General features: G+C 32.7%; 1 protein-coding gene and 1 long non-coding RNA gene across 2 annotated transcripts in view; both read right to left on the bottom strand.

Annotated features, from left to right (window-relative positions):
* The window catches only part of LOC128227680 (proline-rich transmembrane protein 1-like), a 31,346-nt gene extending 9,454 nt beyond the window's left edge, over positions 1 to 21,892 (bottom strand). Inside the window, exon 1 of the mRNA XM_052938432.1 lies at positions 21,727 to 21,892. Coding sequence (XP_052794392.1) covers positions 21,727 to 21,748 — 22 coding nt within the window. The 5' untranslated portion in view covers positions 21,749 to 21,892. The remainder of the gene's footprint in view (positions 1 to 21,726) is intronic.
* LOC128227681 (uncharacterized) lies at positions 243 to 18,651 on the bottom strand. The gene is made up of 3 exons (XR_008259845.1): positions 18,143 to 18,651; positions 11,113 to 11,186; positions 243 to 2,859 (listed from the first exon to the last, which is right to left on the bottom strand). It is a non-coding gene; the product is annotated as an uncharacterized LOC128227681 (long non-coding RNA).
* Positions 21,893 to 24,880: the final 2,988 nt, after the last annotated feature.

A 24,880-nucleotide genomic window follows, 5' to 3' on the forward strand; every position in this document is an offset into this window, starting at 1 on the left:
AAACCATTTGAACAAAGTTGAGAAAGGACCATGTAAGGATGCTACATATCAAGTATGGAGTCATTCTGACCTTTACTTTCAGAGGAAAAGATGTTCAGTGACAAGACAATGTAAAAACAAATGACCCCTGAGCAAGGCCAATTTGACCCCGGGACAATAATTTGAATACGTTTGGTGTAGGTCCACTAGGTAACACTATATACCAAATATGAAAGCTCTAGGTCTTATATTTTGGAGAAGAGGATTTTTAAAGTTTTATTATATAAGACTATATAAAAACAAATAACTTTCAGGGCGGGGCCAATTTTGACCCTGTGGCAATAATTTGAACAACTTTGATAGAGGTCCACAAGATGATGTTGTATACCAAATATCTATTCTCCTGGCCTTACGGTTCTGGAGAAGAATATTTTTAAAGATTTACTATATAACACTACGTAAAAACAAGGACCCCCTAGGCGGGGTCAATTTTGACCCTGTGGCAATAATTTGAACAAATCTGGTAGAGGTCCACTAGATGATGCTGTATACCAAATATCTAAGCCCTGGGCCTTACAGTTTCGGAGAAGATTTTTAAAGATTTACTATATAACACTATGTAATGAAACTAGTGACCCCTGGGGCGGGGCCATTTTTGACCCCAGGAGAATTTTCAAGGTTCTAGGCCTTGTGGTTTTTGAGAAGAAGATTTTTAAAGTTTTCCCTATATAAGTCTATGTAAAACAAGTGACCCCCGGGGCAGGGCCATTTTTGACCCCAGGGGGATAGTTTTAACAATTTTGGTAGAGGACCACTAGATGATGCTATATACCAAATATTAAGGCTCTAGGCCTTGTGGTTTTGAAAACTAAGATTTTTAAAGTTTTTCCTTTCCGTTGCCATTTCCGTTGCCATGGCAACCAGAGTTCTGCATGGAATTCCATTCTTTGAACAATTTTCAAAGGGGACCACCCAAGGAACATTCCTGTAAAGTTTGGAAGAAATTGGCTAAGCGGTTTATGAGGAGATGTCGTTTAAAGTAAAAGTTTACGGACGGACGGACGACAGACGGACGCCGGACAAATTGTGATCACAAAAACATTTACTTATTAATTATTATAGCACTGCGCATAGTAATATACTTTTCATTTTTTCATTCCCCCCCCCCTTCCCCCCTGGGAATATATGGCATACACAAACCAAACTTATACTCTCAATTGTTTCAAATGAACATTATTATTTATTAACTATTTTGATTCAATTAGCATTCACATTTAGTCAAGTCACCATGATTTGCATTTGAATTTTTGCTATTTGTAACATTAGACATACCTTATATACTTCATTTGTACCAAAATTAAACAAATAACGATCTGTATTATAAGATAGCACAATTTGAAAAAAAGAAAAAAAACAACTTTTATTACTTAATTAATTGCTTAAACAATAAACATACATTTTTCCATCCTTTTTTATGAAATTCAAAAGCCATTGCATTACTCTTCATATTGACAAACAAGAAATAAAAATAGTTCATGTATGTAATCATCTATTTTATTTAATTTAAACAATCATTTGATATCATTATAATTTAGTTCTTACAAATCATGTAAGTAATTTCACTTTCAATAAATTGAGAGTTAATAAACAGTCACATGACAAATTCCTTTTATTGGATCTTCAATGTCAGATGGAAAGCTATTATTAAGGACCCAAGTGATGTTTGTTCCTGCATCTGAACTGCCTAATTGCAGCCAATTTTGCATTGAATGTTACATATTTGGGTTAATTAAGGGCTATAATCCCTGTCCCGACAATTTTGAAGATAGAACTTAACAAAGTTATTGACTGGCTAAAAGAAAAATATAAATTGAGGAATATAGGCAATGTAATCTTTACAGATATACAAAAATGATTCGCAGATACATATTTAGACTTATCGACATTTTACTTAATATCAAAAGGTTCTTACAAATTATTTATAATATTATTCTTCATATACATACACATTATTTAGTAAACAGTACTGTTTCAACAATTCAAACAAATACATAGTTACAAATGAAATGTTGCTGTATTATGGCAAACACTTGGTGTTCTATCAGTACTTTAACTGAACTGGAACCTCAGATCAACCCATAAAGAAATGGAGTCTAGTAACTTCCCACTCTCCTGCCTCTTGGAACAACTGGGCCATGATTTTACCAGTTACCAGTAAGTGTTCTTTTAGACCATCATGTTGGTCAAAAATGTAATCAGACAAATCAAGACTGTCCGTAACTGGAAATCGGACCTGTTTCAATACATAGGCCACACTTTTTTTATCCAACTCCTTCCAAATGATGGGTAGTGACATGGACATTCCTCAATCTAACTTCTGCAGTGACTTCATTCATTCCTTTAGTCAAATACGGACAGTGTGAGCTGTTGAGATAGACAGCTCCTGTGACATCACATTTTATTGTGAAGAATGTCCAGCATAGATGGCTTGTCATCTAATGTAGCTAATATGTCCGCCCGGTCAGCTCAATCGGTAGAGCATTGGACTCTGAATTGGACATCCCGGGTTCGATTCCCGGGCGGACCAGGTGACCTCTGTTGTGATTGGTTATGAAATCCTTTCTACGACCATTCGCACTGTACCACTGCACCTGGCATGTACAGAAACTGTCAGTTCCTTGCAGAGGTGAAGGCACCTAGTACTGGTTCTGCCCAGGATAGGTGTGGGTGGTTGAACTGTCACTCTGGGACCCTTCAATGTGCTCACGCCGGGACCCGGAGTATAAACTACTAACACCACCACCTGGCAGCCTGCTCTGAAGCTTGTCCATAGCCCCATATGTGTGGCCAGTCATCCATTATCCCCATTTTAATGATAATCTGAAAATAACCCCAAGCACATTTATATGCATATTTATTATATCATATCCGCTTCTATACACTTATCTTCTCTAGGATGTTCAAACAGGCTTGATGTGACAATACAAAATGTGAAGACAAATCAACAGTGAGATACAACAAGTATATTGAATTTTCTGTCTGATTTAAAATGATTTGTAATATATAAACAGGACAGGTGAAACTTCCTATTCGACAAATATCTTTTTTTTATTGTCATTTCCAAGCATTTTTTATGATAAGATTATTTAATATTTCACAACTTAAATACTATCAGGAAGTCATAAGATTAACCATCTATATATATATGTGACCAAGTCTGCGAAAATGGGTCCTAATGAGGAAAAATGACATTTTCAGGTTTTTACATTTTCTGAATGTGCTATGTTTCAGAAATAAAGTCCTGAAGTTTTAAGCTGATATCTTTAAAATTGACTGATTGAGGACAAATTTCGCGATACCACTATTTGTTATAAAATGGCGAAAACAATGAAGGAAATGGAAACATAAGTAAATACAACTACCTTGATTTTAAGAGTCTGTATTCCATTGAAATAGAATGCAACACTTTTTATTTTTGTGGAAACATTATCATAACATCAATAACATCAATAACATCATTTATGGAGAATGTAACACTACATGTGCATTTCATAAAAAACGGTTGCCATGACTACAATTTTTTCACGAGAAATTTATCCAAATAAACGCAAAAAACTGCTTAAATACATAAAATCACATTTGAATTTGATATGTTATGTTTGCAGGAAATATTTCAGTACAGCATTAAATTTTCAGCCAGCTATGTAGTAAAATAGAATGTTTACAGCAATTAACAATAGACCCTGTGAAGAAAATCTGCCACTTTTCTTAAACAAGGTAAATTGATCAAAAGTAGTGAGCTTATCATTGTATTGATCAAAACACAAACACATTATTTTAAAACAAGCAATTATTTAAAAGATGTAACTTGTCTGGTGAAATCAATTTTTTTTTATTTCAATAGGAAGACATGTTTTATTTGGTTGCCATAGAAACTTACTTATACCTAGAATAGTTCATATTTTTGCTCATTTCATTAGTTTAGAGTTGTAAGATGACACAGACTGAAATGTATTTACAAGGAAAGCATTGACACATGCCTTATTTGACAAAATTGAGAACAAACATAAAGCAAGGAACATTGAAACTATATGTATGTATAACTATAAAGTTATAACATGTAGATTTATAATGTACACTTGAATATTATACTGCAGTCATGTATGGAAAATATGAGTGCCATCATACTTTACTTATAGATGGCCAACTGTTCAATGATATTCCCATAAATGAAATACACGTTTATGCATAGGTATTCAATGATCAATCAAGTTTGTTACTTTTGGTTGCCATGGAAACCATACATTCCTAAAATCATAAATATTTTATCTAAAATCATAAATATTTTATCAATGTTACACTAAGAAATATATTCTTTGAATGAAAACATTAAACTTCAACTTATACATGCCAATCTGTTTATAGCAAGACACAAACTATACCTTTTGCTGAAACACACACAGAAAGTGTTCTCAATAAAGTTACCTATTTCAACTTTTGTTTTTTGGCCTTTGAATAGCCTTCTTTTGCAACTAATGGCAAAGGGCATGTTGTGTTTTTAGCATGATCCGATGTATATAATTTAAAAAAAGGACACTTGACAATATACAGAATGCTGTACATAAAATTCATAAGTCCTATAAATAAATGCTTTTGAAAAATTCCAGAACATATAAACAGCAAAACCCCAAACCTCTTGATTTTGTTCTCAATTGGCCAACAGAGGAAGTATTTTTTTTTTCAAGAATCCATGAAAACCAGTGATATAAAACTGCTGACAAAAAATTAGATCATGCATTTTTCTTTAACTGTTAGTAATAGTTTAACCCACAAAACATTGGCTTTCAAACGAAAATATGCAAATCTGCGATATGATCTATGTCAGCAGTCTTTTATCATTGGTTTGCAGATACTATTAAACCCAAAAATTTGCTCTTTCCAAGACAAAAAAAATAAAAAAAGTTGTAAAAACGGTAAATTTGTGAGAGTGCATGCAGCTTTAATAATAATTAATATATTCTTGTAATGAAGCTGTTATGTGCTAAAAATAGAACCCAATGAAAAATAAGCATATCCTAATAAGCCTAGCTTTAATATTATGAAGTATTTACTGAATCAAATAGACATATATAGGCAAATGACTGAAAAGCTACCATAATTAAAGCTGCACTATCACATATTAAACATTTCGACAACTTTTTAATTTTTGTCTTGGAACAAGCCAATTTTCGCTACAATCCATGGAAACCAGTTAATAAGACTGCTGACAAAAAATTAGATCGCGGATTTTTATATTTAAGTTCATAAATTGATGTTTTATGCATTTTTCTTAAACCGTTAGTAAGGTTTTAAGCTCTAAAACATTTTCGAAAATATGAAAATCTAAGATCTGTTTTTTGCTCTTTTTTCCAAGACAAAAATAAAAAAGTTGTAAAAATGGTAAATCTGTGAGAATGCAGCGTTAAGAGTATTTTTTAAACTTATAATGAAAGTCATTTGCATTTATTTTACATAAGCACGAAAACTAATGTGTTATTTATTCTGAACTCCTTTATAAAAATGTAGGACAAAACATCCCATGTCATTTTTGACTAAGGGGACAAAACACGTCCAACCCATTTAAACAGGGTTGACAAAACAACCCAGATCATTTTGACATGGTGGACAAAATAACCAGGAAAATATTGGCAGTTCAAAAAGTTAAGACCCCCCTCCCATCCTACCAACACTTGAAAGATTACTGGCCATTATCAAGATGTGTTTTATTACCCCCAATAAACACCCTTTTTCACTTAATTTATTAGGTTTAGAAATGTTACTATGGAGATCTTTATCACAGCATAAGGAAGACACAGTGACTTTAATCATAAGGATTTGCTACAAAGCTACAGTACAATATTAAGTTCAGCATTATGATAATCCTTACTTCAAAACACTCTTCATAAAAAGGTGTTCAAGGCCAAAATCTAATATTCATATTCATTACAGGCTGCTTTGCATGACAATTATTAATTTCAGATATTTGCTTTAAGCAATTTATTTTTAATTATAAAAACACTTTCTCATAGTTTTCAGTTTTCATCTTCTTTTTGATATTGACATGTTAATATTAAAGCGGCCTCATGTGTTTTTAATATTTATGTTAGTCTTATATTAAAGCTGCAACCTCACAGATTGAACGTTTTGACAACTTTTTTTAAAAATTTTGTCTTCGAACAAGCGAATTTTTGCGTAAATATCTGCAAACCAGCGATAAAAGACTGCTGACAAAATATCAGATTGCAGCTTTTCATACTTCCATCCAAAATTGATGTTTTATGCATTTTTCTTAAACTGTTAGTAGCAGTTTAAGCTGTAAAACATTAAATTTGGAATGGAAATATCAAAATCTGAAATCTAATCTTTAGTCAGCAGTCTTTTATCACATAAGCAGGTATTTACGCAAAGAAATTCTAATACATAAAGTTTAAACAAAAAATAAAAAAGTTGGAAATCAATACATACACAAGTTGACTAACATATATTTTGAATAATAAACCTTAAATTACTTTCCAAAGAATGCATTCAAGGAAAAGTTACTTACTGAAAACAAGACTGTAACAATGCATGTATTTTAAAGTGAAAACGCATATATATTATGTATTTTAAAAATGTAATCCTTTATACTTTTTACTCTTTCTGTTTTTAAAAAGGATGTAACCCTAACCGAATCATTTTATTTTTGGCCCTACTATAACACAATCAAGAATTTAGCCCCACATTCCAGAATGCAGGGCTTAAATTGTGTTATCATTTTGATCACTGACATGACATCATTGACAAAATAAGGATTCAAAAATCTTTGTTTCCGCCCAACTGACCCTATTTTCATCCTTCTGATCCTTTTTTGTTTTTGGTGTTTTGATCAATATGTGCTTTTTTAGTAAAGACCTTAATAATTCCCTGATATAGGTCAGTTTGCCAAAGAAACATGGTCCTAAAAAAAACAACAGTTACCGTATGCCTACCTTTTTTGATATTTAAATGGAAACTATGGATACTTTTTTTTGGCCTAAGCAACAATTTTTGTTTGAAGCCAGATGTGCATACTGTGTATTTTTTTTACTTAATTACATTGTATTGTCTGCGAATTACCAATATCAAATCCATTGTCCTATTTAACAGGATAATGGTTTTGATATTGGTCCCATGTATTATCATTATAAAAAGTGTAGGAATTTTATTCAAGACCATTTGCAAGATGTGTCATGTTTGGTGTCAATATTATGCTTGAATTATCATATTTTATATTTGTCATTGTTAGATATTTAATTTGTATAAAAAAATGAGCAATAATAAAACCTCTAAAGTTTTTTCCTCAGTTGGTAAAAATTACACCTGTTGTTGGGTTAATAAAAGTCTGCTTGCCTATGGCTCCATTATGGCTTGACCCTGTCACACCCCCTAGTGTGACTGATACATATTTGTGAGGCCAAAGGGGGATCTATCTTCATTGAATGTCAGTATTTATTTTAGCTCCACCCCTTTTACTTGACCTGGCATCGCCCCTTTCACTGAACCTGACATCTGATTGGCTGAATGAATATGCCTTTTAAAGGTTTCCTTATGACTGACAGCCCCCACCCCCCACAGAGAAAGACTGGTCATTTGAGACAATCACTATCATATTTTGAAAAGGCGGCTATATGCATGACTATGAATTGGCTTGTAATTGATTTAAGATAATGATCATTATCTGCAGTTATGCACTTAAATTCATAAACAAGAGATGTTTGTCAAACATTATGCCCCCTGAGCGCCAAGTTGCCAGAAATATTTGGACAATTGAATGAAATATGCATGGACTGAAATGACAGCTGATTTGTCATTGGATGCATATGAGGCAGGTCATCTACTTATGATAACTTAAGAAGGCAAATAAATGCCCAACTAAAATAGTAACATAAAAGAAAATCATTTCTATACAAACATTTATACATCAATCCCAATCATCTGTGCATGCATTAAAAAAATATGGACAATCAGAAAACCTTTTTTCAGCTTACAGTCACACTGACCTTGACCTTTGACCCACTGACCTCAAAATCAATAGGGTTCATCTGCTGGTCATGACCAATAAGCCTACCTAGTATGAGGTCCCTGGGTCAAAGCGTTCTCAAGTTATTGATCAGAAACCGTTTTTCATGTAAAGGTCACACTGACCTTGACCTTTGACCCACTGACCTCAAAATCAATAGGGTTCATCTGCTGGTCATGACCAATACACCTACCAAGTATGAGGTCCCTGGGTCAAAGCGTTCTCAAGTTATTGATCGGAAACCGTTTTTCATGTAAAGGTCACACTGACCTTGACCTTTGACCCACTGACCTCAAAATCAATAGGGTTCATCTGCTGGTCATGACCAATAAGCCTACCTAGTATGAGGTCCCTGGGTCAAAGCGTTCTCAAGTTATTGATCGGAAACCGTTTTTCATGTTAAGGTCACACTGACCTTGACCTTTGACCTCAAAATCAATAGGGTTCATCTGCTGGTCATGACCAATACACCTACCAAGTATGAGGTTCCTGGGTCAAAGCGTTCTCAAGTTATTGATCGGAAACCGTTTTTCATGTAAAGGTCACACTGACCTTGACCTTTGACCCACTGACCTCAAAATCAATAGGGTTCATCTGCTGGTCATGACCAATAAGCCTACCTAGTATGAGGTCCCTGGGTCAAAGCGTTCTCAAGTTATTGATCGGAAACCGTTTTTCATGTTAAGGTCACACTGACCTTGACCTTTGACCCACTGACCTCAAAATCAATAGGGTTCATCTGCTGGTCATGACCAATACACCTACCAAGTATGAGGTTCCTGGGTCAAAGCGTTCTCAAGTTATTGATCGGAAACCGTTTTTCATGTAAAGGTCACACTGACCTTGACCTTTGACCCACTGACCTCAAAATCAATAGGGTTCATCTGCTGGTGATGACCAATACACATACCAAGTATGAGGTCCCTCGGTCAAAGCGTTCTCAAGTTATTGATCGGAAACCATTTGGTATTCCTACCGACCGACCGACCGACCGACCGACAGACAGACAGACCGACCGACCGACATGTGCAAAACAATATACCCCACTTTTTTCAAAAGGGGGCATAAAAATTCATGTTCCTTATACTATGAAAATTTTGGAAGAAATACATGACTGTCAATTTAGAATTGAACTTAATTTCCATGTAAATATCCTTAAATTGTATAACATGTCGAAGGCAAAATGTAGATTTTCACAGACTGATACAAAAATTTTGCTAAAAGGCATGTTCATTTTTTCAAGATAATGACATTAATAGAAGGTTTCTACTTTGTGTAAGGTTTTCTGAATTTAAACATTTTTTTTTGTCTTCAAGTCTCTTAACATTACCAAATAAAAAGAACTGTCCTCCAGTTTGTATTATGTAGAATAAGATGTAATTTGGAAGTAACTGTAATTTGTTACAAAGATGGTTTAACCAAAACTTAATGAAAATCCCACATTGATTTCGTGCATTTATATATATATATATATATATATATATATATATATATATATATATATATATATATATATATATATTAATACATATAGCCCGGAATAGTTGTAGCCCGGAATTATAGCTATTCTAGTTTTTCCGACCTAATCCTCCGGTACAAACAAAATTAAACCGTTGTAATATACACACATTACTTCGGAAACAATAGAGTCATTGGACTGTCAATAGCTCGAAATTCACCTTTTATTTGTTACTTCCGGGCTATATGTATTAACATAACAGGGTTTTCCCATGCTGGTACAAATAAAAGGCGAATTTCGAGCTATTGAAATTCGTGTAACAGTCCAATGACTCTATTGTTTCCTACGTATAATTCTGGGCTACAACTATTAAGAGCATATACTATCACACTCATCTGATATATTGGGGATTAAATTTATGTACCAGTACATTATCTTACAGAATGATAGTGATAGTCATTATCAAATTATTATCCTGATTAATAAGTAAGTTGTTGAGTGAAAACTATTTTTAAATTGAGACAATAAGGTGGATGACATGTTAAGTTATTGAAAGCTTTGAAGATTTTATACAAAAGTTATAAGTTGTCTCAATTTATGATTTCGAAAACCATTCAATTGGCAGGCCTAAGCATCATGAGCCACTCACAGACTTTGATGGAATTGGTAAAAGACAAAAAATAAATATTTACTTTCTTAGTGTTGCAATGCAAAAGATACTAGGCCTACTTTCTATCGAGTAAAACATTCTTAATATATAAAGCTTTTTTCCATTTGCCAAATAATGGAAAATTATTTGAACTTGATTTTGAAAAATAATTATTTTTTATCCTGACTATATAATCATTTAGTCTTTAAAACAGACTCTCTTCCTTTTAAACTCTAAAATATCTTTAAAAATAAAATAAAATACATTTAAACCCATTAAGATTTAATTAATTATTTAAACAGGCCAGTCTGCACTGCCTTTTCAGTAAGGATTTTAGTCAAAATCATATCTTCGTAAGAACAAGACAGTACACCATAGGTAATTATGACCCCCCCCCCCCAATAATTATGCATATTATGCATATTTGTATACATGTATTAGCTAGACATTATACAACGATAAGTGTATTGTATATATTAGTGAGCAAATAAATGCATTAATAAATAAATAAATACAGATTTATACTGGTAAATAGATTTATAAATATAAATATTTTAGGAAAGATAAACATTAGATAAAAAATATTATCAAAGCCTTTTTAGCCATATTGTATTGGCTGGTGGGGTTACTCAAAATTACCGTGCATGGTCCGCTTACAACCAATTAAATATTTTCAATAGCTCTGAGAATGATTCATACAATCTTTGATATGATGTCAGTTTTTTTTACATGGCATGGCTTGACTTGATCAATATAAATTTTATATTATATGACTTGCACAATTCACATGACTTTTCATATATATCCTTTAAGTTTTGTGTGATAATAGATCTTTGATCTAAATTTGTGATTCAAAACTTAAAGATACATATATATATATATATATATTTACTGCTTCGGAATCACACTTTACACACAAGACATGTTAAAATAGATTATTGTACTCACTGTTTTTTAATTTAAGTTTATTCATCAAACTCTGTCACTCTAGCTGTCTCTGTATTATCAGCATCACACATCAACTAAAAAATAATAATAATAAGAATTATAACAAGAAAGGTTCAAGTAGTTAAAAAATATATGGGCTGTCATTGGACATATAATATAACAATTTACCATGATTCCATGAAATATTTTTACAAACTAGCAAACCTGAACTCTTTAGTAATTTTTTACATCTTTGTGAGATTTTGCATAAAGCATCTATCTAATTCTTTGTTAATTTACCACATTAAAATTAAAATATATTGATTAACTGTACTTTTATTTATTTTATAAATATCTTATATTTTGTGCACCAGTCAATTGTAACCCTGGCGCCCCCAGGTCCAGGGAATAGCGGGGACTTTGACTTTCGGTCCAGCCAACCCTGGGTCTAATCCCCTCCCCTGCGGGAACGAACTGATGGTAAAACCCCGGCCAAATGCCCCTGCACACCAGAGACTCTATATAAGGCCCAATCTCGGCTAAATTTGGCTCAAAGACAAAACCACTGCGGTCACCCGGCCCTGCGTGGCCACATAGAAAGTAAAAACACGGCCAATTCCCGACTATTCCCAGTATACCCCCGGACCGGGGGGGGGGGGGGGGGGGGGGGGGGGGGGGGCGTGGTTAGTAACCGTTACAATTGACTGGTGCATTGGTACAATTGACTGGTGCATTGGTTATAATAACTGAGAGGCCTCAAAGATGCTCACATGACTGTGACCTTTTAGCAGATTAGAACAAAGAAAGGATTTTTAAGAAATATACTCAATGAAACAGAGTAAAACTTTATTCAGTGGCTATACACCGTATGATGAAATAGCGAAAGAAGAGAAAATTGTCGAAAACTGACATGAATTTGGTATCAATGTGTACAATGCATTGAAACTAACTAACTGAAGTACCACATAGTTTACAATTAATTGATTTTTCACATTTTTTTTCCATAAAAAAGATTACTAGGTGGGTATACCTAGTATAATTAATTTTTATGTGTGATTGGCTAGTCGATGTTATCACTTAATGTTACCAAGCTAGGTATATATTAAATCAAATAAATAAATGTAAACTTTCATAGCAGTGGATACAACACTGGACTGCAATTTTGGCGACCACAGTTTGAACCCGGTCTCTGTTATTTTTTCTTTACATTTTGATATTTTTTTACCAATTATGATATCAAAAGGATAAACATTTTATTGAATAATTGTCCTGTATACTGGGACTGACCCTACTGTTTGTATAGTCCATTGGTTAAAGAAAATAGATTAAAAAAGAGAAAAAAATAATTGTAAAGTGTGTGTTTAAGGTAGCACTACCCTAATGAAAACCTCCACTTGAAATGCTTCATTTTAATGTTTTATCCTTTATTGTTAAGCACATACCTACACATCTTTTGTGGGTTCATGTGAGCAGTTCAACTTCAAAGCAACCCAGAAGCTGACATACATGCCATATCCCCCGGAGGGGGAAAAATCCCCCGGAATTTCGACCCATCCCCCGGTCTCCCGGAGGGGGATGAAAATCCCCCGAAATTAAAAAAAGTGTGTTTAAAATTACGCAAAATTATCACAGGGTTTAATTATATATGCCTGTTTGCAGTTATAATGCCCTTCTTGTCTTAATTGGATTATCAACTGATGGTGTGTTTTAACAACACCAATTGGGTGACACTTAATAAGTCAGCAGGGCACATTTCATGCATTGTTTTGATTGAAACTGTCAGAATTTGCATAAGAAATGTCAATTAGACTGGTCAGATAAAAGGACGATTTTCATTGGTTAAAACTATAGGTTTTATCCAATCAGAGAGGATGTAACAAATTAAAGTGTTTAAACATGTGTCATTGTCATCAAAATGATTTATGATTTAAAGGTGACAGTACATTATTTGGTAAAGAAAAGGATTAAAATAACTAATAGACAATGCTGTTCTTTGTTATGACCCACTAATATGTTTACATACATGACATGACCTTCATCTCAAATATCGGAAAATAACAGAACTTCCAGAAGAGAAACTGAAAGTAGACAATTCGGATGAAATGACTTTTATTTATTTTAATATTATGGTGGTGATGTTTTTCATTTTTTGATGAATGCCAAAAGATGATATGTTTATGAACTTAAACAATAAATTATGCATTTGCTTTTTATCAGAAGCAAACAAATCTGACTATTTGGGAATTGAAATGAAAAATATTGATAAATCATTCCATTCTCTCTATTAGTCTGAAAGTCATCATTTATGATCATAATGAGCAGATTTTGTATCCAATTTTAGAGGAAGGTAAGCCCATTAAATTGTCTCTGAAACATATTTTTCTGTGAAGTATTCTATTTTGCAAGTGAGTGCTTTTATTATGCAATATGGCTGTGTCTCATTAAAATATAGATGAAGTGCTGGAAAAACGGGTAGACAAGGTAAATTGGCACGTGTGTCATGCCCGTAATGCTACATGGCGATGATGAAAATTCTCTGGTATGTGACCCAAATCCCCTTAAATTCTGGACATAATCCCCTCGGGAGTCTTTCAAAATTATGGCAATTTGTTTTTGTGTACTTGCGTCTTAAAATACTTTGAAATTTTGTCAAATTAGACCTGCTAAAAAAAACCCCTGAATACTACCAAAATCCCCCTGAATTTTCAGACTTTTGAACATTAATCCCCCTGAATGGTCTCAAGAAAATATGGCATGTTTGGAAGCATCTTTTTATTTTCCATTTCATTAGCTTACATTTTTCAACAGTAGTTTTATTAGAAAATAGTTATTTTCTTATACCGAAGGTAAAACATACTGTTGTGTTTTTTTTTGCATAATGTTCCTAAAAGTTTAAAGATATTTCATATTGATAAGGAACAGGTCATGAGTATTTTTTTAACTTGTTGATTTCGCTGTAAAATGACATTCACAAGCTAAATCTTAGTAGACCAAAGCAGGGTTAGACACTAACATTTTTCACAAGGTAGTCCCTCGGACTACTGGATCCCAAATCTGGGTAGTCCAGCAAAAACTATGGTAGTCCATAAAAATGCAAGCCTGCAACGGATTCCTTCAGTGTTTTGTGAGACTTAGCCTTCTTAGAACATTGTCAGTATAACCCTTTGATTGGTCATGATTTTTATCTGTTTCAATCTTAAAATTTCCACATTCTTCAAAACAATTTTTGGCCATTAAATTTAATTTTAAAACCAAAAAAAATGCTAAAAACTATGCTAAAATACCTCAGATTAAAAATCTAAAAACCATGCTAAAATACCCCATAATCTGTCACTTTCAGGAAAATGTTGCAATAAATCACTTGACACTAAAACACCTCGACTGAGATCGTTGCTAAGTTATGGCACAAATGACAGACATCCTACTGATAAACAATATTTGATTATTGGCATCCTACTATTCAGTATTCTTTGTTAATCTAAACAACATATCATATAATACTTAAAAAAACATGATGAAATAAATTCCGAAAGTGTTATTAATTATTTTTTGTATGGGAGTAAGATAACAATTAACATGACGCTGCCTGTCACTCAAACTAGCGTCCAAATTAGGCAGGGCTTATCAGTTGCCGTTGCTATCCGCCATGACCTCCGACAATCCTCACATATCAACAGTAGTGTAATTACGCTGTTATATATATTTAACACAAATTATGTCTCATAATTGAGAGATAGTAAAGACAGTTTAAGAAATCCGAAATACTGACATTTTCCCTTTATGCCGCTAAAATTATAATTGATAACAAGGGACTGTTTAGTAGACTAATTCAATTCTCAAAATGTCTTAATGTAAACGTACATAATATACGTATATTTCCGTTTTAATAGCCTTAAAATAAGAAATATCATTATGAGAATTAGTGTACAATATTGATGATATATTGCGATTTAGTTTGATTTTGAAATTTGTCTCCTTATTGTGCGAAAAGTTTTAAAACCGAGGCATATACATTTGCATTTAAGTTTGTTTGACATATTAGTGAAAAAGACACCTCAATTTATGTGAGTTACATTTTTTTATTAAATTTAATTAAATATCTGATATATAGCTTAAGGTCACAAAAAGTATATACGTATAGATAAAACAAAATCATATTTTAAAATGACGCAAATCAAAGTAAAAACCTTTGCATGTATAATGACTATGGTCGTTTCAAAATTTCTATGCTTATTGTTAGAACAGTTTTGCATGTCATTTAAAACGGAAATTTATTCATTGAGAGAAACAATAAGGTAGTTATATAAATAATGATAATAATGCATTACACTTGTATAAAACAGGTGATTCTGAATCGAAAAAGGAAGAAAAACAGCGAAATCCATTGAGTTTTGACAATGGATCTATACAAACATCTTTTTTTGTTGATTTTCGGATAGGAAATTAATACATGTTTTGTTTCCCTTTATTTGAGTTTTAAAATAGAGACTGTTATTGTACTGTAACAAAATTCCGATGTTATTTAGAAATAAATTATTTTAAAGTCTAGACATTTTTCTACCTGAATTATACATTGCATACAATTAATAATAATGAACTTATTTAATGTTATACTTGGTTTTATTGCTACGTTTTACCATGTTCCATGCATTTTTTATCTGATTGTCATTTATAACTTTTGTATTATTATCGTCTGCTTCTGGGTATTTGTCGGAGGTCATGTGACACTGTAGGTGTAGCCTTATCGCTATCGGCGTGGTGTTAATTGTTATTGGCCCTAGCTTCAATGTATAAAATGTTACATTTTGGCGCGAAAATTAAAGCACACAACTCTGTCATCGTCTGCACTTACACTGCATTATACCTGTTTTGGCAGTATGATTAATTTATCAGCTGTTCTTCTAAAAGCCAGTTTAAAAGATTGCATAAGCCAGACATAATATTCCTTCTGTTTGCTTTAAATAAACACCGACATTTGACAATACCCTAAACCATAATAATCATGACGTATTTTCAGAAAATCTAAAAATAGTTACAACCGTCAAGTGTTTATCTGCATCGTATCTTTCATTGTTTTTGACTGAAAATGCAAGGGATTTAGAAAATCTGCCACTTGGACCCAAATCTACCTTGCTGACATTTAAGCAGAGGTGCACATGTCTGACGATTAAAACACACCATAGAGTGTGAAAATGTTTTTTTCCCTTTCTAAATAAAGACATTCTACTGACTGGTTTAAACATTAATCGAAAGGCTATACGAAATGCGCGTGAAATTCGGTTAACAGTCCATGTTGTCCGGAACTGCCCGGCCATCTTCGGCAAGCTGTACAATGAGTGTTTACCGGTGATAATCGGCTTCTTGACATCACGTTTTACGCAAGTTTAAGCGTAATAAAGATTTTATGCTCAATTAACTGATGTGATATTTACTTTCTTCTAGTAGTCCGACGGACTATTGACTTAAAATGTCTTGTAGTCCGACCATAAATCTGGTAGTCTCGGACTACCGGACTACTGTTAGTGTCGAACCCTGCCCAAGAATTGTACGTTTACGGATTTTTGTATCTTTTTTGATATGGCAAATCCTTCACATACAAATTGTTTAGTATCAAAAGTGGGTAGTTATTCCGATCGGGATTCTGGGTTAAAGCATTTAATATCTCAAAAATATCATAAAACAAGAAATATTACCAGATTATGTAATTTTATATCAGTTCCATACATAAAAATGTCATATCCTATGAATAATTATGAGTTTGACGTTTATTTTTCATTTCTTGCTGTCAAAACATAGCGATATATACATGAAGGGCACCTGCAAGGCTTCAGGGCACAATTTTTAAACAATTGGAACATTTCGGCCATGGCTGAGTTGTTACGATTGTATTTTCGAGGTCTATCTAGAAGCTTGTCAGTGGTGGCCGAGTTATTACGATTGGGTCGAGTTGTTCCGCTTGGCATAATTGTTGTCTGTGTCTGTCAACTTTTGTTTTATTGGAAAGGTAAATAATGTGTTTTAATGCAAAATAACTTTTCACTTACATGGTAAAGTATGAATATAAACCTTTATGATCAATTTAAACCATAAAATACTTCACTTAATACAATTTCAATATTTTTCAAAACCCCCCCGGTTTTTGCACAAACCCGTTTAGACGTTACTGGCTAAGGTCACAAATCCGAACACTTTCTGATGTTTTTTACAATTATCTTGGAGAGTTTATGTTGTAGTAAGTTAAACTTTCGTATGAAACATCTTTGGTTCATGTGAAAACAGCTGTCAAAGTACAGATTCACGATCTCGTCAATATTATGTCGAAAATCGTTCAATTTTATGGATAGTAAATCACCCTTCAAAATACGCTATGGAGGGCACAAATACCGAACACTTGAAAAGCGAAAATACATGGTCATACAATTATAATTAAAAAGTATGCTATATTAAATAAATGGCATTTTTTAGAAAAATGCTTAACAAAACAAGATGAAACTTTGCAAGTGTGACCAAGGCAAGCCTCTGTATTTATCTAGATCATCGAATAATCGATCACGGTAAACAAATGCGTGTTTTAGCCGGTGTTCAGGATTTGTGCCCTGTTAGGAAATGTACCGTCAACCAGTAAGGATTGGAAGAATGTATTGCACGTCTATAATTTTAGACTGGGGGGGGGGGGGGGGGGTAGCTACAATAATGAGCAATTAGGGATACTTTTTTTTATTATTTTGACATTTCATGTGTATCCCTGTAACTGCCATAGTCTTAAAATCGTCAAAAGACCCATTGACGGTCATTTAGGTGGACTATGGGGGGGGGGGCATGATAACAATTGACTGGTGCAACCACTGGGACACCATTTTTTATTATTTTGATATTTCTTAAAATACTCGTTGACGGCTATTTAGGCAGAGTAGCCCCACTCCTTGTCGAAGTGTGGATAAGAAGAGGACTGTTTCAAGTGAACGTTCTTAACGAGATGTCCTACTTATTGACTGTTTATATATTCAAAAATCAAGACAAAAAATTAAATGGAAAAAAATAAATGACTTACCAATGGGTGTTTGAGATATCCATTTGGCACCACTTTAGTGCCATTCATCGCTCTTCAAAGCTCCATAAAACAAAATCATTCGTCTAACACATTCCCGACATCTTAACACAGATGGTATTGATTACTGTGACATGTTGGTGTTAAACCGGTTTGAAGGTGCATTCACTCGAGTAATAAAGTCAAAGATGCACTCTTAAGTACTGCCAGATAAGGTTTACCACAATTAATAATGTTGTTTCAATATTCCTAAAAGAATGAATAAATGTCGAAAACAATGGTTCTTATGAAGGATATCGAGTTAAATTTGAAAGAAATGAGCATTACACACGGTATTTCTACCTTATGAGACTATAGTAGACCACAATAAATCTTTTAGCATTTACCAATCATTAAATATTTTTTGCGCTTTCTGCTATTAAAAACACGGTTACAATCTTGTTATCAGTAATAAATATTTTCAATAAATGCATTATTTAGTATGTAGTTAAAGGTTTATCAGTCACAATTGATGTTTGTTATATATGTGTATGTATTGATTTTGAATAACAGTGTCACTAAACAAAAAATAAACAAATTTACGCAATTTCACAACCCTTTTTCCAGTTCTTCTGGATTACCCTGTATCCCCTGCCTCGAAACGAAAAGTTAACTTGGACGACATCGGTACGTTGTGGTTGTGGGGGGGGGTCACCCCCCCCCCCCCCCCTTCTGGCCACTAGTGCAATTGCAAAATTAATTTTGATGCGTGAGGGATATACTTAAGCGACGATATTAACCATTGCTTCAATATTTATGCATGCATATATGTACTTGTTGGCAGTTTGGGTGCCTCATTTCTACATCAAAAATGCTCAACCAGGTATGAGTTTATTGTATAAGTTATAGCTCGTAGTTTGTAAAATGTGGTTCTTTAGCAAATTTGTTTTAAATACGAAATAAAAGGTGTTGCTTCCAAGGTATGCATGATCAAAATATCCATAAATTATGTATGAGTCCCTTTTGCTGAGTGGTTATGCTATTTATTTGTCCATGACGTAAAAAGCGTAGGTTCACCCCTGATTAAAACAAGACTTTATTTTCATACTTTCATTGTATTTTGTTCTGCAATTTCAGTATCAAAGAGTTAACTAATTATTTCAGACACATTACCTGGAAAATGATTATTTGGTGCCAATGAGGTACGAGTCCCTTTAAGAATGACAAAGTGTTTTTACAATCAGCTAGATAACAAGTTCATTTTTTCCACATATACAAGATGATCTACAAGTAATCATCATATGTGTATTTTTGCTTCACTACTATCTTGTAGGATGACTGGCTTATATACTACTACCGGGTATGTAGTAAAGTGACAACATGGCATTAATTACCAATTAATAGCGTTTATTTTGTAATGCAAAATTCACCAGCCTTACATGTTTGTACAGTTCGATATTTTTTTCTAAAACATATACTAGTAATACTGTTTGAGGAAGGCATTGGCACATGATGCATGTTAACATTCTAAAATGCCTTGCAGCATTTTTAATGGTGTTTAGCTTGGACCAGCTCAAAACCAAATAATAGGGGTTGGAAAGTCTTTGGTTTAGGAGTTAAAAAGTCTTTAATATGGTTATTAAAATAATTCAACTAGGGGTTGAAAAGTCTTTGTTATAGGAGTTAAAAAGTCCAAACAGGTAGGGGTTGAAAAGTCTTTGAAATAGGGGTTTAAAAGTCTAAGGGTTGAAAACTGAAAAGTGTTCTTTTTTAGAAGGGTTAAAAAGCCTCTTGGGGTTGAAAGGTCCTGCTCCCCTGCAGAACAGTGTGTATGAAATAAACTATGATCTTAGGTAAAACATTTCATATGGATTTCCATCAATTAATTACATCTTCATTAAAAATCAAGAAAATGGTACATTTTCTGTGTAAAGGTACTGACAACCGAAATAACATTTTCAAGCGTAAAAGTGAGTATAGCTTTGAAAAAATGAATAAGTTCTTAGTCGTTTGTAACCACAACTTAATCGATTAAAAATGGCGTCTGAGGAGATGAACTAGTGTAAAGATATTTAAAAAATGGAATTTGTGTCACTGGTTGAGTAAGAATACTTCAGGTAATTTTTGATATGATTTATTGCATTCAAATTCATTAAAAGATGCTTAAATCTTATCGCTAAGATATCAGCACAGAAGTATTAGCTTGGAATTGGATGGATACAATGTCAGGACACAGGTAAACAATAAAACAAAACTTCAAATATATTCCTAAATAAATAAATAGGTGTTCTTTTAAGAGATTTAGAAAAGTTGAAATATTTTCCCATTAAAATTTATTGCCAGAACCTCCAATTGGATTAAGCCCATTGCCAATGTTACCAATTGGAAGATTCCAATGGGACAATGTTCCAATTGGAGTTTTCCAATTTCCTGACTTTTCCCATATTGAATTGTGGGAAATATCCAATTGGAAAAAACGGTCGACGGGATTTTTTTTTACAAAAAATGATAAAAAGTACTATAAACGCACTTTTTCTAGATAACATTATAACCATTAATGATAATGATTGTTATTAATCACTAATTCCTTTTTTGAAAATGTGGGAGAATTTTCCAACAAAAAATGTTGGGCTGATTTTCCAATTGGAAAAACCATTTTTCCAATGGGACTCCCATTGGAAAAGTTGACTTTAAATGCCAAAAAAACATATTTCTAAATTAAATTTCAGGAAACAAAAAATATCTCTTATTAGTATTACCTAACACATTTTAAAAATACAAAAATAAAAAACATTGGGTGAAAAATAAAAAAAATAAGTTTGCAAAAATTCCGGATTTGCAAACTTAATCCGGATGCTGTTTATTTATATTTTGACATGAGTAAAAATAATGTCTGCTGCTTCAGGATGCATAGTCAACGAACTATATTTTAAAGCAATTAACTTGTGTACTTATTCAAGTTAAAGCCTACAAAGAGCCCTTGAGTCCAATGCCATTGTCATGAAAGTTTAAAATGTATAATTATGCATCATTACGAAACATTAGTACATTAAGAGTCAATTCGGTACTTTTTTATAATTAAGGCTTTAAAGCTGCACTCTCACAGATTTACCGTTTTTACAACTTTTTTATTTTTTGTCTTGGAAAAAGATTTTTTGCGAAAATATCTGCAAACCAATAATAAAAGATTGCTGACAAAAGATCAGTTCGCAGATTTGCATATTTCCGCTCAAAGATCAATGTTTTGAGGCTTAAACCTTTACTAACTGTTTAAGAAAATGCATAAAACATTATTTTTTTTTAACTTAAATATTAAAATTTGCGATCTTATTTTTTGTCAGCAGTCTTATATAACTGTTTTAATTGATTTTGGCAAATATTGGTTCGTTCAAAGACAAAGAATAAAAAAAAGTTGTCAAAACGTTCAATCTGTGAGAGTGCAGTTTAAACATATTAAGTCAACTACTAATTAAATTTAAAAATGAAAATATGTTTTTGTTGTTCCATTGATAAATGTTAAAATTGACAAAAATATATTATTAAGTTTGAATTTATAAAACAACAATACATTAAAATGTCTTAATCTAAGGTTATAGTGTAAATCCTACCTTGCTTCTGGTGGTCACTCATTCCAGACAGAAAACATGCAGATCTTTAAGTCAATATAAAGTATCAACCTGCATTGCATGTATAAATCCTACCATTAAATTTTCCCCTCGCCACATGCTTTAAGTAGCTTTTCAGAGTTAAATTGTTGACGTTCAGGATCTCAATCATTTGTAGTTTGTTGATACAGTAAAGTTTCTTAAGTGTTTATTTCCACAGCAATTGTGTCGATCTATATATTTTGCTTAATTGTCCACCTAATACTCTCGAACATTCTAAGAAGAGAGCGGTTAAAAAAACAACTTAAAGCTGCCCTCTCACAGATGGACCGTTTTGACAACTCTTTTTTTTTTTGTCTTAGAATGAGCAAATTTTTAGCGTACATTTCTGAGAACTAGTGTTATATGACTGCTGGCAAAGGACAATATCGCTTTGTCTGATATATTTGTTCGAAGTTTGATGTTTTATGCCGAAAAACTCATTTTTCTTAAAGCGTTTGTAACACTTTTAGCCGAAAAAGTTTTGAACGTAAATTTTAAAAACTGCGAACAGATATTTTGTCACCATTCTTATATCACTGGTTTTCAGATATTAACGCAAAGAATTTTTTTTCATTCAAAGAGAAAAAATGTTTTGGTAAAACGTTCAATCTGTGAGAGTGCGGCTTTGAGGCGATCCCGATAATTTCTATTTTCCTTTCCAGAACTAACGGATACTGAGATATACATCTGTTGATTGACTCGAGAATTAAATATGCATTCATATTCATTCATTGCGATTATCCCACTTTCCTCTTCCTACAGATCGATCGTTGAATAAAAAAATATTTCTATTTCCTCTATTAATGAAGACCAAAACGTTCTTACAACAATCTTTTAAATGACAGTCAACCCAATGTTCGAATTTAAGAACACTTATTGTTCTTCCACTGATTAATTGGTATTGCTGATTATTATTATCATTATTATTATTATTATTATTATTATTATTATTATTATTATTATTATTATCATTATTATCATTATCATTATTATTATTATTATTATTATTATTATTATTATTATTATTATCATTATCATTATTATTATTATTATTATTATTATTATTATTATTATAATTATTATTATTATTATTATTGTTATTATTATTATTATTATTATTATTATTATTATTATTATTATTATTATATGCTAATAATTAATCGTGTTTACAGACACAAACTACCGGATAAGCATATTTTTAATAAAGGCTACGCTTAAAATCCAATGTGTTTAATCATATATAACAAAATAGGAGTATATAGCATTTTTCCTGATCTAAATGCATGTTAAAATACAGTAAGAAGTAAATGAAATATCTGGAGTGTCGAATACGATACAACAAAAACAAAGGTCAATCACACATATAGTAAACAATCAGATGAAAGTAAATAGGACTGTCTGTCAGAAACTGCTTAAGGCGATCGCAATTAGTCTCAATGACGAGTGGGTCATCAAAACTGCATTTATCAAAGCCAGGGGTCGTAGCACGGCTATAGGAATAAACAGCAACTAGACGGTCAAACTGCTGAAATTCCGAAAATGTTTTCAGTTTTCGCTGCCAAAACTTAAAGAATGGCCAATTTAACCAGGTATTGGAAGAAACACTAGTGCATATAATATATTTAAAGCCTATTATTTGTTGAACATTAACAATAAGAAGTTAATTGAGTTTGCAAACCTTTGATTTTGTTATATATTTAATGGTTCATCCTTTGTGTTTAATACTAATGTTTATACTGGCGTTGTTTCTGTCGGTCTTTGTCACGTTTGCATCTTTACTTTATTTGTTTCAACGTCTGGATACATACTGTTAGACTGTAAACAATCTTATACCGCTAGAGGTTTAATTCACCGTATCACTGCGAAACCTGACATTTATTTATAGACGAGTATAACGAATGGACCATTAAATAAGTAAGTGACCGCACGAAGAAAATAACAGATTAAATTGGTCCATAAGGTTATATGCTTTTGAATAAAACTTTTTTTTAAATGACAAGTTGTATGCACGTGTGAATATGGCTCACTCGAGAAGCTATACGACGATTTACATCAAGCGGAAGTTTTCTAGATTGAAATGCGCCCAATCCTCGAAAAGAACAATTGCACAACAAGTGCGTGTAAATAAATGCACGGTTTGTCACTAAAACGCTTTCGAGGAATTCTTTAGATGTATCCGAACATATTGCAGTAAGAAAGTACGCATTACACCTCCGCATATGACATCTCCTTTCCCACCCCTCCCCTGATATGAGAATCGCAAAGACTTGCCTTATTTGCTCGGGTTTTGATTTTTAACAAAATGCCCTTACAACTTGTATTTGGAGTAAGAAGGCATTTCCGGACTTCATATAACGTTCCCTTCTTCATAGTGGTATATAGAACAACATTACTTGCGCATCCATAGCTTCTAACGAAGGACATGCAAGAGTGTCATACTCAAGGACACTCAATACGTTAAGCATGAGGAAATAGTATTAAAAATCCTATAAAAACTGTATAAACTATCACAAATTAATCCATTTTAAATGTGTTCATTTGTTTATGTGCCTGATTTCTTAAAATGACTTTTAACCCGGCCCATATGTTCAAAAGCATTATGTTTGGATGGGTTCCTAAACATTTCCCTATCTTGTCCTGACAACTATTTTTGCTGTATTCGTTCTCCGTCAAAACGTTATCAAAAACTCCATCTATATAAATTGTATGAAAGTATTTCATTGTTTTTGACACTTTATAACGTATACAAATAACAATACATCGTTAATGAATTGTTTTTCAAATACATGTACATGCACTAACGTTTTGTGTAGGCGTGCTGTTCTTTTTTATGAGCACATTCTTATATATAGAATGTTATGGTTTGTGCTTGTTCTCATTTTCTTGACGCCTGATTGTCTTAAATCACATGTGTAGAAGAGGTAAACTGGTACTAGGCTTGTTTATTGTAGATTGTAATAAGGACATGTGTTTAGATGTAGTTCAAGTGTTCAATAAACCAACATTTGTAGTTAAACTTGTGAAATCAAGCAGTAAAGCTTGTTTAATAGAAGCTGGAAGCGATTAATAAAAAAAAATGCGGATGTATTTCAGCTTTATATTGCTCATAGGAAAA

The sequence above is a fragment of the Mya arenaria genome, chromosome 3 (assembly GCF_026914265.1).
Source record: "Mya arenaria isolate MELC-2E11 chromosome 3, ASM2691426v1".
NCBI lineage: Eukaryota > Metazoa > Mollusca > Bivalvia > Myida > Myidae > Mya > Mya arenaria.